General features: G+C 50.6%; 1 protein-coding gene across 1 annotated transcript; it reads right to left on the bottom strand.

Moving 5' to 3' along the window:
* Nucleotides 1-1,098: 1,098 nt before the first annotated feature.
* Tubb6 (tubulin beta 6 class V) lies at nt 1,099-16,068 on the bottom strand. The gene is made up of 4 exons (XM_052742379.1): nt 15,935-16,068; nt 15,263-15,371; nt 13,632-13,742; nt 1,099-2,583 (listed from the first exon to the last, which is right to left on the bottom strand). The coding sequence occupies exons 1-4, from the start codon at nt 15,989-15,991 to the stop codon at nt 1,517-1,519; spliced, it is 1,344 nt and encodes a 447-aa protein (XP_052598339.1). The 5' UTR covers nt 15,992-16,068; the 3' UTR covers nt 1,099-1,516.
* Between the last annotated feature and the right edge of the window lie 523 nt (nt 16,069-16,591).

The raw sequence follows: 16,591 nt of genomic DNA, 5'->3' as shown, positions 1-16,591 counted from the left end.
GTCTATCAGATCCCCTGGAGCTAGAGTTACAGGTGCCAGACATGGGTGTTGGGAAGTCAACTTGGGTCCCCAATGTGTGTTCTGAACAGGAGCCATGTCTCCAACCCCCTGGTTTTTGAGTACTGGGATTATAGCTGTGAGCCACCATGCTTAACTGGTTTTGTATTTCTTTTTAGCTGCATCTTATAAAAACATTCCAGCTTGCCCTTGTGCATTGCTGATATGGGGACAGTGTCCTTTTAGACATGTATAATGCAGTGGCATCCTAGAGGCCAGGATAGTCTTCCAGGGGAGGGAGCTATTTTGTTTGATGGTGTACATTCCAGCTCATGGCCACTTTGTAAGTGGATCAGAGATGCATCTAGGTACCTCAGCTCTCACCAGCATATTGGCTCTGCATGGTCATTTGCAGAAGGACCGTGCTGTCTCTCCCACTGGGTGCTTTGGGGAGGTGGTGGTTCAAGGGAGACTTGTTCTGAGGCTGTAAGGCCTACCTAGTCATAGAGTATTTAGTGGTGATGAACTGTTATCAGAGACTTGGGGGTCTTTGACAGTAAAGGAACTGAGCCTCTCTGTGGAAGGAATATACTGGCCAGAAACCAGGTTGCTCCTAAAACAAAGGAGGAACCGGCCTTCAGGGGTTTGCCACAGTGGCCAGTTCTTAGCTTGCCTGTAGGAACACCCAGATTTCAAGTGAGTAAAGCCGAGACATTCGGCCCTTACGCTGCTGTGGCTGCCACAAGCCAAGTGCCCAGGGCTTCTGCCCTCATGTGGTGGTCCCTGCCAGCCTCACAAGAATAGAGGTGCCACTGTCCTAGCAAGCCTTGTGAGACCTGGGGCAGGAGAGTGGTGTCTCTCCTGTGTTGAGAAAACACAAAATTGCAAATATGGGCGAGTCTGTGGTACCCATCTCACCTGCTCAGGAATGGGCAGGGAAAGGCTTAGCTGTGTGCTACCCGGTGACGCCTGGCCACAGCAGGCCCGTCTCCAAACAGCCACTTCCAAGACAGGTGTGATTTATGGGCGTCTCACAAAACAGGTTTCTGAAAGATGAAAACTACATACCACATCGCTTTGATGAAGAGCAAGAGACCAGCGAACAGGTTTAGCGTTTTATTATGAATGGATTGTCACAAAGTTCCATATTGCTGTATTCGATTAAGGCAACACTGTGTGGCTTTGGTTTTTAATCACCAAGGATGACAAACAAACCCTTACTCTAACTCCCCTGCTAACTCTGATGGCTGGGCACTTAACGGAAGGAAGGTGGTTGCTGCCTTGAGCCCTGTACCGCCCCCTGATTTGCTCTCAGTGTTCCTGTACAAAAATCACCCTGGTCTGGTGGGTGGGACGACTGCCAATTCTCCGGGAAAGGAAAGCGCTCTGTTCCAGATAACCTGGGAGACACTGCGGTGGGTTTGAGAGGGGCCTGTGACACGGGTAGACCAGGGTACCATGCCCACATCATCAGGGCTAAGAAAAGAGCAGGTGTGCACCGCAGCAACCCTAAGGCTCCTTATTCGTTGATTTCTTCCTCGTCCTCGTCTTCAAAAGCCTCTTCCCCGTCGTTGACCGTGGCGTCCTGGTACTGCTGGTACTCGGACACCAGGTCGTTCATGTTACTCTCCGCCTCGGTGAACTCCATCTCATCCATGCCCTCGCCGGTGAACCAGTGCAGGAAGGCCTTGCGCCGGAACATGGCCGAGAACTGCTCCGAGATGCGCTTGAACAGCTCCTGGATGGCGGTGCTGTTGCCGATGAAGGTGGAGGCCATCTTCAGGCCCCGGGGCGGGATGTCACACACGGCCACTTTGACGTTGTTGGGGATCCACTCCACAAAGTAGCTGCTGTTCTTATTCTGGATGGCCAGCATCTGCTCGTCCACCTCCTTCATGGACATGGGGCCCCGGAAGACGGTGGCGACGGTCAGGTAGCGGCCGTGGCGCGGGTCGCAGGCGGCCATCATGTTCTTGGCGTCGAACATCTGCTGTGTGAGCTCGGGCACCGTCAGGGCACGGTACTGCTGGCTGCCCCGGGCTGTGAGTGGGGCAAAGCCGGGCATGAAGAAGTGCAGGCGTGGGAAGGGCACCATGTTCACGGCCAGCTTGCGCAGGTCGGCGTTGAGCTGGCCGGGGAAACGCAGCGAGGTGGTGACGCCGCTCATGGTGGCGGACACCAGATGGTTGAGGTCCCCGTACGTGGGCGTGGTGAGCTTGAGCGTGCGGAAGCAGATGTCGTAGAGGGCCTCGTTGTCGATGCAGTAGGTCTCGTCGGTGTTCTCCACCAGCTGGTGCACCGACAGCGTGGCGTTGTAGGGCTCCACCACGGTGTCCGAGACCTTGGGCGACGGCATGACGCTGAAGGTGTTCATGATGCGGTCCGGGTACTCCTCTCGGATCTTGCTGATGAGCAGGGTGCCCATGCCCGAGCCGGTGCCGCCGCCCAGCGAGTGCGTGAGCTGGAAGCCCTGCAGGCAATCGCAGTGCTCACACTCCTTGCGTACCACGTCCAGCACCGAGTCCACCAGCTCCGCGCCCTCCGTGTAGTGGCCCTTGGCCCAGTTGTTCCCGGCGCCCGTCTGTCCTGCAAGACAGCAAGATTCCAGGGGGGGACATCAGTGACCCGCTTTCCACCGTCAATATTTTCTGAGAGCAAAGCGACAGGAATCAGGCAACAGGTTCCCACCACAGTGCCCAGGAAAGAGACGAGCAGGTACCTCTTTAGACTGGCCAACTATGTGCCTAGGGGTGGGACCCTGCTCACTACAAAAGTGAACTTAGTGTGCAGAGGTCCTGGACCTGGGGTCAACCCTAGGATATTATATTAAACTAATGATAAATCAATCTAAATATAAAATTTAAGATACATACTCATGTAGCCCCACCAGGCCAGGCTGATCTTGCAAAAGGTGTATGTTACTGTGCCCAGCTTCAAAACAGTAATGATTTTTTTAATGTGGAATGGGGCACCTCATTTATTATCCAGGATTACTTTTGAACATTTTTCTAGGAACTAACTACTGGTTTTGCACCTGTAATTAAAGACTGGCACAGGCATGATTCTTACCGTCAAATTATATCCAGTCCACTTGTGGAAAGGAGGCTAACATGCCTACAAGAGTTTTGAGTTTTATCAACAATTAAAGCGGGTAGGAAAAACCATCTAGCCAGTCTGTGTTTTATAGAGCAGCTCATTCGACCCGACAAGCTTCCTTAGTCTTCCTTCACAGAGAAATTTTGATTTGGAAAGACTGATGGTTAAATTTTAACACCCTGCTTCAGTTTCTTTAATCACAAAATTAAACATCTATTACTAGAGGAAGCATTTCCCATACAGACCTATGTGTAGTATATGTGTATGTACGGATGTACTTAGAAATGATTGGAGGAGAACTGGGGAACATGCATCTAGCCTCTGCTTTCTAACACTGCACATCCCCTGTATTTAAACATCTATCACGTGACGCTGGTACAAAAAAAGTTCCTAAAATTGCAAATGACATGATTATAAGGCCTTAGAAATATCTGTGTATTTTTTCCTATTAGTTCTTATATATGAGAACAGATATTAAATATTACCCAAATTGGATAAGGTTTGGTCACTATACTAAAAAAAACCTGTCCACATATACTTGCATGTGTAAACACACACACACAGAGGATGACTTATGTTTTATGTTATTTAATTTTTAAAAAATCTTATCTGCAGCCAGGTGATGTTGGCACATGCTTTTTTTTTTTTTTTTTTTTGGTTTTTTGAGACAGGGTTTCTCTGTGTAGCTTTGCGCCTTTCCTGGAACTCACTTGGTAGCCCAGGCTGGCCTCGAACTCACAGAGATCCGCCTGGCTCTGCCTCCCGAGTGCTGGGATTAAAGGCATGTGCCACCACCGCCCGGCTCGGCACATGCTTTTAATCCCAGCACTTGGGAGGCAGAAACAAGCAGATGTTTGAGTTCAAGGCCAGCCTGGTCTACACTGAGTTTCAGCATAGCCAGGTTATACAGAGAAACCCTGTCTTGAAAAACAAAAACATCTTATCTGAATTACATGCCAAAATCAAAAGCAATCTTCCATGAAGATGTATTTGTAGGCTGGAGAGATGGCTCAGTGGGTAAGGGCCCTTAACTGCTCTCAACACCCACGGGACAGCTCACAACTATGTGTAACTCCAGCTCTAGGGGATCTGGCACCCTCTTCTGGTCTCTTCAGGTACTGCATGCATGTGATGCAAATATACCTGTGGACAAATACTCATACATATGTAAAAAATAAAATCTTTTTTTTAAAAAAAAAAATTATATGCTCTTTTGAACCAAGTATGGTGGCCCCATTCCTTTAATGCTTTAATACTGGCACTCAGTAGGCAGAGGCAGTAGGATCTCTAATAAGTTCCTAGTAGGTCAGCCAGGGCCATAGTTACCCTGCCTTAAAAAAAGAAAAAAACAAACAAACCATGCTATCTTTAAAGATGAGGTCATTTCACCATTATATATTACTTATAAAACTAAAACTGAGCCAGGCAGTGGTGGCACATGCCTTTAATCCCATCACTAGGGAGGCAGAAGCAGGCAGATCTCTTGAGTTTGAGGCCAGCCTGGTCTACAGAGTGAGCTCCAGGGCAGTCAGGACTGTTACACAGAGAAACCCTGTCTCGAAAAACAAAACAAACAAAACCCTAAAACTGTAACTCGAGAGACAATTCTATGAGATAATTAAGGTAATATGAAAATATGCCTTTAAGTGGGGCGTGGTGGTACACTCCTTTAGTTCCAGCACTCAGGAGGCAGAGGCAGGAGGATCTATGTGAGTTCGAGACCTGCCTGGTCAAAGGGATTTCTAGGACAACCAGGTCTACACAGAAAACCCTTTCTCAGAAAACAAAACAACAACAACAAAAAAAACCCTCAATTAAAGAGAGAGAGAAAGAGAGGGAGAGAGAAAAAAGAAAATACGCCTTTACGTGAATTAAATATCATCAATAAACAGAAAGTGGCTAACAGTTACAGTGGAAAGGTACTGTGACTACCATGGAAGATGTCTGAAATATGTGAGTGAACTCAAAAGGCTTCAAGAGTACGTATACTAACTTCATCTCCTGAACACAGACCCAGTTGTGTGTGCAAATGTGTAAGAGTGAGTGTACATAGAAAACCCCAACCATCTACCACACTAGTTATCTGCACCTCATGGCCACTGTGGGGCTGAGGGATCCCCGTTGTTAGACTACACACTCGTGCGATGTGGACAGGGCATGTGGAGACCCTTCGAATCCACTCTGATGAAAACTTTAGGCACGTTTCAATATTTAAAGGTAAGTTTCCAGCGGGCACCCCAGCCTGACCATGGTGGCCTCCCCCTGACTTTGCCTGCCTCAGGGGGGCACTAGACTCTCGATCCTGCCATCTATACCCCACGGGGTGAGATGAGGTTCCAAGATAATGGACAGAGCAGCTGAACGGCTCCACAGGGATGTGGGCAGACACCTGCTCCGTGACTACAGCACCTACTGGGCACCGGCCCACCAGCCTCTCGGGTAGCCATTCTCTTGTTTTGCTTTTCCCTGGTCCAACCTTGTCTGGGGTGGGTCTTCTCTCTCTCTCTCTCTCTCTCTCTCTCTCTCTCTCTCTCTCTCTCTCTCTCTCTCTCCCCCTCTTCTCTCCCCCCTCTTCTCTCCCCCTCTTCTCTCTCCCTCTTCTCTCTCCCTCTTCTCTCTCTCCTCTCTCTCTTCTCTCTCTCTCTCTCTCTCTCTCTCTCTCTCTCTCTTCTCTCTCTCTCTCTCTTCTCTCTCTCTCTTCTCTCTCTCTCTCTCTCTTCTCTCTCTCTCTCTCTTCTCTCTCTCTCTCTCTTCTCTCTCTCTCTCTCTCTCTCTTCTCTCTCTCTCTCCTCTCTCTCTCCTCTCTCTCTCTCTCTCTCTCTCTCTTGGTTTTTGGAGACAGGGTTTCTCTGTGTTGTTTTGGTGCCTGTCCTGGATCTCGCTCTGTAGATCAGGCTGGCCTCGAACTCACAGAGATCCACCTGGCTCTGCCTCCCGAGTGCTGGGATTAAAGGCGTACACCACCACCGCCAGGCAGGCCTCTTCTCTCTTACAAACAAGAGTTCTCTTCCATCCTGTCTAGCTGTGCTGCCCAGTGAAACCTGGCTGGTTCTCTTCTCTGAGCAGACTCTAAGATGGTGATAAGACATGATGAACAAAGGCAACTTGGAGAGGAAAGGGTTTATTTCACCTTAAGGTGAAAGGAAGCCAGGACAGGAACTCAAGGCAGGAACACAGAGACCATGGAAGAGTGCTGCTTACTGGCTTGCTCCTCATAGCTTGCTAGGCCTGCTTTCTTACAGAACCCAGAACCACCTGCCCAGGGATGGCCCTCCCACATCAATCATTAATCAATCAAGAAAATGCCCACTGGCTTGCCCACAGACCAGTCTGGTGGCAGGCTTTTCTCAATTGCCATCCCCTCATCCCAAATGACTAGCTTCTGTCAAGTTGACAAAACACCACGCAGCACAGATCATCATTGTCCTTCGTGAGTACCCACAAACTCATGTCTACCCCTTCCCACACAAGGCAGCAGGCGGCAGCAGCAGCCAGGCCAGACCCCAAGAGAAGCCCTGGGAACAGCAAACCCTGGGGTCAACTTGGAACGCAGGCTTGACCTTGTACTGGAACTCAATGTAGAACCACTGTTTCCCAGAAGGACTGTGCACGCTGCCATAGCCTGGGCCATTCATTCAAAGTGCAGAAGCAGAGAGGCAGCTGCAGGCAAGCCTCGGAACCTTAAATCAAACTTGCTCAACCCTGGAGGTGTTACAGTGGCTCCGAACCCACCCAGCGACTCAGATTACTCCCTATTCATAGCGCACATTAGCCCCAAAGTAGTCTCTACTCTCGACAAAAGGAGGAAGCTGGCGGCTTTTAAAAATATTTTGCCACCGTCTCATAGCAACAGATCATCCCCCGCTTAAATATTTGGGGGGTCATAAGTTGAACAGCTACATGATGCATTAGGCCATTAATCAGTGACTCCAGCTTGTTAAACACAGGTTACAACCCTGAGCCTTGGCCGGCGCACAGCAGAAGCCTAGGGTTTCCTCACAGTCCTCCCTCTGGTCTTCCTCCCGCTCACACTGGGTGAAGGACGAAGTCTTCCAGCTCTCCGTGCTCCCTGGCTCCTTAGCTAGTCCTGCATCTGAAGGAAAACTACAGATCCACAAAGGGGCCTTCAGGAACAGCCTGTCTGACGCTTAGCTTTCTTCCCACAGTCTCCTTGGCACGGCTGCTGTGCAACCAGCAATTAAGAAAAGCAGTTTTCAAAACATATGATCATACCACGGGGAACTCAAACGCAAGTAACTCTCACTTTTCAAAATTACATATTACTAATGCAATTAGTTCCTCCCCCCCCCCCCCTTGGTTTTTTTGAAAGAGGGTCTCACTATGTAGCCCTGGAACTCAGTAGACCAGGCTGACCTCAGACTCAGAGATCCACCTGCATGTGCCTCCCAAGTGCTGGCACAAAAGGCGTGTGCCCCCACATCCAGCACCAATTGTGTTCTTTAAGCCATTTCAAACTATATCCAGAACTGAAATGGCATTGGCTTATTGATTCAGTCTTTTGGTGCTGAGGACGGGCCCTCACTGGGCCCTCACACACTCCTCCACTGAGTAAGCCCTGTCTGACAATGGTCTATTTTAATTTACCAAAGTTACCTAAGAGCCGTGACCCAGCAAAAATGCATCATCCCGAGTCAGCTGAAATTAGACAATTCCCAATGAGGACTTGAGTTCAGATACCCAGAACCCACATAAAGTTGGGATGACTTCACTGGCCAGTTGGGATAGCCATAAGAAAAAAAAAAATTTAAATAATATGCATTTTAGACAAGTGACTTTAAAAAAAAAAAAAAAGACAGGATCTCTTTCTGTAGTCCAGGCTACCCTGTTGGGATAGCCATAACAAAAAAAAAATTTTAGACAAGCAACATTTTTTTTTTTTAAAGAGAGGCTCTCTTTCTGTAGTCCAGGCTACCCTAACACTATATAGACTAAGCTGTCCTCAAATCCACAGTGACCTCCCTGCTTCATTCAGCCTTCTGGCTCAGTTATGAGCCACTACACCCAGCTTAAGTCACAATTCTTAATTAAAAAATAATGTCCAATTTGTTAAATTAAGGGTATTTTATGTCAGGACAACTTGTTTAAAATTTTTAAACATTCTTAGCCAGCAGTGGTGACGCAGCCTTTAATCTTAGCACTCAGGAGGCAGAGGTAGGTGGATCTCTGGGAGTTCAAGGCCAGCCTGGTCTACAAAGGGAGTTGCAGGACAGCCAGGGCTGTACAACACAGTGAAACTCTGTCTTGAAAAACAAACAAACAAACAAATTAAACATTCTGGACTGGGTGGCATAGCCTTTAATCCCAGCTCTTGGGAGGCAAAGGCAGGCAGATCTCTGAGTTTGAAGCCATCCTGGTCTATATAGAAAGTTCCATGCAAGCCAGGGCCACATAGTGAGACCCTGTCTCAAGTAAACAAACAAATACATTCTTAACAGGGAGTCAGGAGAGGGGGCTGTAGAGATGGCTCAGTGGTTAGGAACACCTACTGCTGCTCTTCCAGAGGACTCAGGTTCAGCTCCTGATACCATATCACGTGGCTTACAGCTGCCTATTAACTCTGGCTCCAAAGCATTCAACACCTTCTGGCCTTTGTGGGTACCCACACAGAGAAATGAAAACAACAAGCCTGGGTATGGTAGTATATTCCAGGTCCAGGCCAGCCAGAATTTTGAGGAGAACTTTAAATGCCAAATGTCCTTTTCTTCTTTGCATGTGTGTGCATGGTCACTGTGTACCTGTGTGGTGTGCACAGTATATACAGGCCAGAGGCTGAAGTGTCTCCCTCACTCTTAGTTTTTTTTCGGACAAGCTCACATCAACCCTGGAGCTCACTGGTTTAGTTAGCTATGCTGGCCGGCCAGTGGGTACCAGGGATCCTGCTGTCTCCACAGGTACACACACACTGTACCCAGCTTTCTGTTTTTTAAATGGATGCTGGGGATGGGACTTAGACCTCATGCCTATGCAGCAAGCTCTTTACTGACTAAGCCATCTCTCCCTAGCCCCTAAATGCCATTTTCTAACAGTTTTGAGGATGTCTAGGGTCAACTGGAAAACTCAATGATGACATACAGGTCTGTTTCGATCTGTGCTCGCTCTTATTGATCCAGGTATCGGTAACTGGAAAGGTGAGGACAGGCCTTTCTTAACAACCTCCTGCTTTTCAGTTTGAAGAAAATCGGCTGCTACGAGGAGCTGCCTTCCCACAACCCAGAGTTTGGGATGACCCTGTTTCATAACAGGGCTGCAGCTGGGCACACCACCCAGGCCAGGCAGGGCTCTGAGTCCCACCTGGGCCTATGGCGGACAGATGGCCATCCCGGACCAAGAAAGGCTGCAGAGAAATCATGGCTGTGCTGTGACCAAGCGGTCACCTTCGCCACACACCTCCAGGGAACCTGACATTTTCTTTACATCAGACTTAAGACATGTAAAAGGGTACAAATAATAACATGGTGACCGCCCACGCTTCCACTACCCATGTGAAGACAGACACCACCGACATTCTAGAAATCCCAGCGTAACTTGAATATCATACACAGTGCAGAGCCAGAAACACACTTCCTAGGTTCTCTCAAAGAGCAGGAATGGAGTATGTTCCGCCTTCACGGGAAGTGTCTGGTCGGTTATTTGAACTCGGGCCTTCAGGTTTCTCCGGGGGTAGTCTCGTGTGCCCCGTCTAAGGTTCTCTTTTTGGCACAGACACTTTATACACAGAGCAGCCATTTCCAGGGTTGTTTTGGTGATCCCTATAACTTTTTTTCTCGTGGCTTGTTTTTGCGGTCCTGGGGATCACACCCAGGACTTCCTACATCCTAAGCACGTGCTCTGCCACCGAGCCACACCCCAGTCCAGATAAAGCAGCTCTCACAGCACTACGTCACTACCAGGATAAGGACTTGGCTATCAATTAAAGTTTAAATTTAGATAAAGGCAGAGGTAAACTGTGCTTCGGTGGTGCACTTATCCATGGGCAGCCTGGCCATGTCTTCTTAATGTTTATTATACTTTGGAGAGTCTACTCTGAAATCAAAGTCAGAAAAAGAACTTTTGTGGGCCGGTACGCTCATGTTCTTTTTAAAAAGTGATTTATGTACGCACCTGTGTGTGTGAATGCATACATGCCCAGAGGCCAGAGAAGAGTGCCAGTTATTCTCTATTATAACTGTCCCTTTGACGAAGGGTCCCTCTCTGAAGCCGGGACTTCCATTTTGTTTCCTCCCCACTCCCCAGGCTGGAAGCCAGCAAGTCCCAGCAATCCTCCTGTCTCTACTCCTGGAGCTTCCATTACAAGTCTATGTGGGTTATTAGGTTTGATATGTGACGGCTGAGATCCGAGTGCCAGTTCTCACGACTGAACAGCAAGTGCTCTTAACCTCGAAGCCAGGATCTTCAGGTCTCACAGTATTCTTTTGTTTGCTCGTTTAAGACAGGGAATCACATGGCTCAGACTGGCGTCAAACTCCCAAACCCTCTGCCTCGTCATGTAAAGTGCTAGGATTTCAGGCCATGCCACCACTCCCAGATCATTACAGTATTCTGTATGTGTGCACATGTGTGTGGGTGCATGTGTGCATGCATAGAGGAGGCCAGGGAGCAATGCTGGGGATCTCCAATCAGGTCTCTGACTGGAATGCTCTGATTAGACTAGATTAGCTGGCTGAATAAACCCAGGTGTCCACCTGCCTCCATCCCGGGCACTGGGATTATAGGTGTGCACTGGAGTGCTGGGGTGTCAAGGATCCAAATCCAGGTCCTCATGTTAGTGAAGCAAACACTCTACCAACAAAGCCCTCTTCCCAGCCGCCTTGCTACCGTATTCTTTAGAAGAGCAGACATTGCTTCCCTGTCAAATAGCTATTGAGAACTGGCCTTATAAAGTTAAGAATTACCATTAATTAGTTACATTATATACTAATTAAAACTACAGATCTTAGAACTATACACTAACATGGAGTATGTTTTTTGTTTGTTTGTTTGTTTTATTTTAAGAGCTGAGGACCGAACCCAGGGCCTTGCGCTTGCTAGGCAAGCACTCTACCACTGAGCTAAATCCCCAACCTGGAATATGGCTTATAATATAGTATTCAGTGAAACAAATCTACATAATGTTATAATTAAAACAGAAGACAATCAGAATAAAGACAGGTTAAGGTAGACCCCACAGCTGACTATGATTATATGAGATGGACAGCAGGTGAAACCGTTTTGGTGATTCACTATGTAAATCAGGCTGGCCTCGAACTCACAGAGATCCACCTGCCTCTGCTTTCTGAGTGCTGGGATTAAAGGTATGAGGCACCTGGCTAATAGTTTTCAACTTCTTGATAATGTGGTTGTGTTGGATTTTGCTGGAAATAAAGGCAAAGTAAAAATAAATACTAGTTTAGGATGGAGGGGTATGTGAACTCCCTTTCAGGGACAGAGACATGGGGTCACTTCCTTTCTTGGATTGAATTGTCAGGAAAAAAAAAAAAAGACAATGAATTTAGTTGCCGGAAACCCAGAGTGAAATGGGTCCTCAGTCTAAGTGAACTCCCTCCCAGCTGACTGCACTTGTGAAGGGCTGTGCTTTATCCCTACACAGCATAAACCAGGCCTGGAGGCCAACGGCTCTAATCCCAGCACCTGGGAGCGGGAGGCAGGCGGCTCAGCTCAAAGTCATCCTCAGCTACATACTGAGTTAGAAACCAGCCCTGGCTACGTGAGACCCTGGCTCAATCACTACCAATCGGCTCCCCCTTGCCAGACCCCTGAAACACAGCTTATCCGAGCCTGTGTGTTGGTACGTACATGCCAACTCCCCTGTGCACGCCTGTGGAGGTCTGAGGACAGTCTTCCATCTGTTAGCGATAAGGTCTCTCACTCCCTGCTTCATCCCCAGGCTCCCTGCCTGTGGGCTTCTGCTCCCTCCTCTGATCTCCACGTCACTGCCATGCCTGCCTCTGTGCTGGCTCGGGGACTTGAACCTTGGTCCTGCCCAGGCTTCTAAGGCAAGTGCTTTTTACCCGCTGCCATTCCCTCACCTCAGATTCTCCTAAGCGCTTAGAACTTCAAGGTTCTCGCGGGGGCCCTTCCTGTCAGCCACTAGGGAAGTGCTCCACCGCCCTCACAGGCCGAAGAAGCTCAGAGAAGGTAACCACTACATGAAGGTCACAGAGCCATGGCTGGATGCCACCTTCTTTCTCTTCTGGGCTACACAGTACCCAGGAGAGGACCAGAGGAAGTCGCTGCCAAGACTACAGGACTTACTAACTGGAAGTTGTTCAGTACCAATCTGGGTAGTCACCTTCATGCTTCTTAGGTAGCCAGAAACTGCCTTGAACTCTCCATCCTCCTGCCTTCACCTCTGAGTGCTGGGATTCCATGTACCACTACATACGATCTTGTGCCTCCTTCAGAACAGAGCCAAGCACAAAAGCTTTGTAGGAGGCAAAAATCGCAGTTTCCACGTGGGAGCATTTCTGTGATATCCTACATACCTTCCCGTTCAATTCTGTCTCACTAAGGACTAGAGAGTCTCTGTGCAGGTTAGATTGCAAGTCCAAAGTCCTGCAGGGAGTGGGAAGGACCAGAGGGCTGGCGACAGTGTGCTGGATTCTTGGCTGTGACCCTTTCGGCTGTAACCCTATCTACTTATTCTGATTATCTATGTGCTTTCTTCTCCCGCCCCCTCCTCTTCCTCTTCAGACAGGACCTATAGAGAGCACTGGCTGACCTCAAACTCACAGAGATTCACCTGCTTCTGCCTCCCCAGCGCTTGGGAGGTACAGCACTGTGTGTCCTACAACACCCCACAGAGTAGCGTTTTGTTTTTAAACACAGTGATATCTGGTGTTTTGCCTTGATTGTTTAAGTGACTTTGGTCTGTAGCTTTCCCACATCATGTTTTGGGAAAGCTACTCAACCTCACAGGAAATACTGGGGCTCCCATTATTTCCTCTCAGCAATGGTTCAGGTAACAGGATTGCCTATTACCCCTCAATAACTCTGTCTGCCTGGAGCCTTCTGAAGAAGGGCTGGGATACAGATTTTTCATTTTTTCTTTCTTTTTTTTTTTTTTTTACTTTATGTGTATTAGTGTTTTGCCATGGGTTTTGGGTCCCTTGGAACTGGAGTTACAGACAGTTCTGAGCAGCCATGTGGGTGCTGGGGATATGAATCTGGGTCCTCTGGCAGAGCAGTCAGTGTTCCTAACCACTGAGCCATCTCTCCAGCCCCCAGATTTTTCACGATACATTCACTCTCTGTAGTGCCTGCAGGCCAAGAATCACCCTTAGAATTCTCCCGTTTGACCGGAACACACTCTGCCTTTCACGAGTGTGGCTCAGCATTCCTAACCTGAGCATTCAAAACGCTCCAAACTCTGAAACCTTCTGACTATCTACAGGGTGCCACAGGTGGACAATCCCAATTTGATCCCTGGGTTCAACTCTCCCCCCCCACCCCCGCCCCTCAATAAATAAATAAAAACGAAACAAGAAGAAAAGCAAGCAAGCCAGCCAGCCAAAACCTACCGAAGATGAAGTTGTCAGGTCGGAAGAGCTGCCCGAAAGGCCCAGACCTCACACTGTCCATGGTGCCTGGCTCCAAGTCCACCAAGGCAGCCCTGGGCACATACTTCTGAGCTGGAGGGGGGGGGGGAGCGCACAAGAGTTACTTCCAGGTTTCTGGAAAAACTGACTTCTTTTCAGCCATCCCACCAGCACAGAACTGCCTGGTTAGGATAAACAATGTCTTTTCAGAGAGGGTACTGTGATTTTCAAAGAATCTTAACCTTGGGATGAGGAACTAGGAGGCCACAGGCAGGACCAGTGAGAACCCAACCTTCCCGCCTATTTTATGCCTACTGTATTTTCCAGCTCACCTCCAACACTCCATGCCTACTAGACAATGGCACTTCTCTAGCTGCGCGGGAATAAACACCATCTGTGGCAGCAAACTGGCCTTCTGTCTGTCTGCTTTTTGGCACCTGCCCCATTCATGTGTGTGAATGTATGAGCATTCATGCTGTCTGGTCAGCTCCTCCCGGGTGCCATCCCAGGGATCCTGTGTCCCTAGAGGTTCACTCATTTAAGGAAGAGCGTGCCTGGGGGCCTGTGTAGCCTGGCATGACACCAGGCAAGCTGTAGTTCCCAGTGAGGACCTGGAGGAGGAAGTGTTCCACCACCACCCCTGCTTGGCTCTGCACACCACCAAATTGAAGAACGGGGTGTCGCAGAGGTCATCCAGTGATGAAGAGGAAGTGTGATGTACACTGGAGTTTCTCTTAGAGTGGCCTACAGCCTCCATGTCTAAGCTGTTCCTCCCCTACTATATGAACAACATCCATGATTCATGTCTACCGCCCTTCCCAGTTCTGGATGAACAGGTGGAAAGTGACTTAATTCTGGTGACTCCAGAGACGGGGGATGCACTTTGTGCGAGGCCAGGCCACAGGAGTGCCTGCATGTGTCATTTCTGGGCCCTGGGATTTTGTTGGTTTGCAAGGTGCGTGTCACACTGTTATAATAAAAATTGCTGTGAAAAATAAGTGTTCAGAGAACAGAGGCTATTATTCCCGAACTGGAATTACCCGGGGTCTGGAACTTTACTAATCTCCCCAATAATTACACTGCAATTTTAGTGTCCATCGAGCACAATTTTAGGTGAAGGACCAGAAAAAAATCATTTAAACAAGTGTTTCTCAAAATTTTAGCCAAGCATCCCTAATAAAAGTTGCATGTAAAGCGCCCTACAGTCGGTTTCTCTGCTCGGTTCTTTAAAAGCTTAAGAAAAGGATGACCCGGGAGTGCCGAGGTGATTTCACAACCTCAACGGATTGTCTGGTTCAAGCCTCCCGGCCCTTCGGGATAGGCGGGATCCCACAGTTTGAAAAGACCTAGGGCGGGTTTCCCGCTGCAGGGGGAGTGAGGGAGTGGCCGGGCATCCCGCTCCCTCCCGCCCGAACTTTTTCCCTGAGCGAACTCTGCCGGGCGGGCGGGCGCCGAGACCGCACCCCGAGCGCCTCCCTCCCTCTGCGGGTCTAGCCCGGGGTCCCGGCTGGGGACGGTCGGGTCCTGTCAGGGCATGCAGGGGAAGGCCAGGTGCCGGCGCCGGAGGCCGGGTGGCGCGGGGAGGGGAGACGGCCCGAAGCCGTGCGACTCACAGGATGACTCATTGTAGTAGACGCTGATCCTCTCCAGCTGCAGCGCTGAGTCGCCCACGTAGCCTCCGGCCGGGTCGATGCCGTGCTCATCGCTGATCACTTCCCAAAACTTGCGAGGGAGCGGCCAAGGGACAGAGAGTCAGACCCGGAGCCCAGGGAGCCCCCGCCACCCGGGGACACCCCTCCCCCCCCAGCAGCCCCGGGACCTGTGGCCAGCTCCACGGAGCCGGCTCCCCGAGCCCTCAGACCCGGGTGAATCCCCTGGGTCGTGATCCCCGGTCGGGCCGCTGAGACCCGTGGCCCACCCTCTCCCGGCCCGGTCGCCGGGACCGGCCGCAGGAACGTGGGGGCCACTCCCCGGGGCCAGCTCTCGAGGGCGCGCCCTTCGGGACCGGTGGCCCACTCTCCGGGTCGGGTCCCCGGAGCGCACTCTCTGGATTCCGCAGCTGGGACGGGTGGCCCACTTCGAGCCGGAGCCCGAGAGCCGGATGCCGGGACCCGTGGCCCACTCTCTGGGCTGGATCCCCGGGTCTGCCCGCGGGGACACAGGGCGGGCTCTCCGGGGCTTGTTCCCCACCCAGGAGTGCGCGGGGTCACCCTGGCCCCGAGGTCTTCCGAGGCCGGCGATCCTAACTGCCCACCCGCGGGAGCGGAACGCGCGCCCGGGCCCACCTTGGTACCGATCTGGTTCCCGCACTGGCCCGCCTGGATGTGCACAATCTCCCTCATGGCGGGCGCGTCTGCGCTCGGGCGCTGCCTCTGCCGACGGCGGCGTGACTGCGGCCCGCTGCGCGCTCCCGGGACTTGACCCTGCTGGGCCCTCCGCCCTCGCCTTCCCAGCCAATGACAGTGGGCTGTCCCGCTGGCTGTCCCCGCCCCTTCCCCAAAAGCTAGCAGGCTGATCCTTGCCCTGCTCGCGGTCCCGACAGCTGGAACCCTGCGCGCCCGGCGGGGAGAAGCAGGGTGGGCTGGCGAGGACTCCCGAGCAGGAGATGAGCGGAAGCCCTAAACTCTCACTGCACCACCCTTGGTTGTCCCTTGGTGCTGTTGATACCCGGAGGAGACTGGAACCCATGGTATCGGTCACCTGCTAACCATAGCCCTGCGGGTGGAAGGCGATCTTTGGGACCCGACGTCGATTCGTTCGGGTGTCTCTCTACCCCAGGCACGCAGGTTTAGCTTGCACCTCTCCGCCTGCCTCTCCAGGACCATCCACACAGTGACTCCACCGTTGCCTTTGACTAACCACAGCCTCATCCACACAGCCTCCAATTCCTAACGAGGTTGGAAAGCTCTTGCCCAGCTTGCCGCTAGGGCCGGGCTCGCTCT

This window comes from Peromyscus californicus, unplaced genomic scaffold (assembly GCF_007827085.1).
Source record: "Peromyscus californicus insignis strain IS unplaced genomic scaffold, ASM782708v3 Scaffold_17__1_contigs__length_78620276, whole genome shotgun sequence".
NCBI classification, from domain to species: domain Eukaryota; kingdom Metazoa; phylum Chordata; class Mammalia; order Rodentia; family Cricetidae; genus Peromyscus; species Peromyscus californicus.
This window is presented reverse-complemented; position numbering and strand designations above follow the sequence as displayed.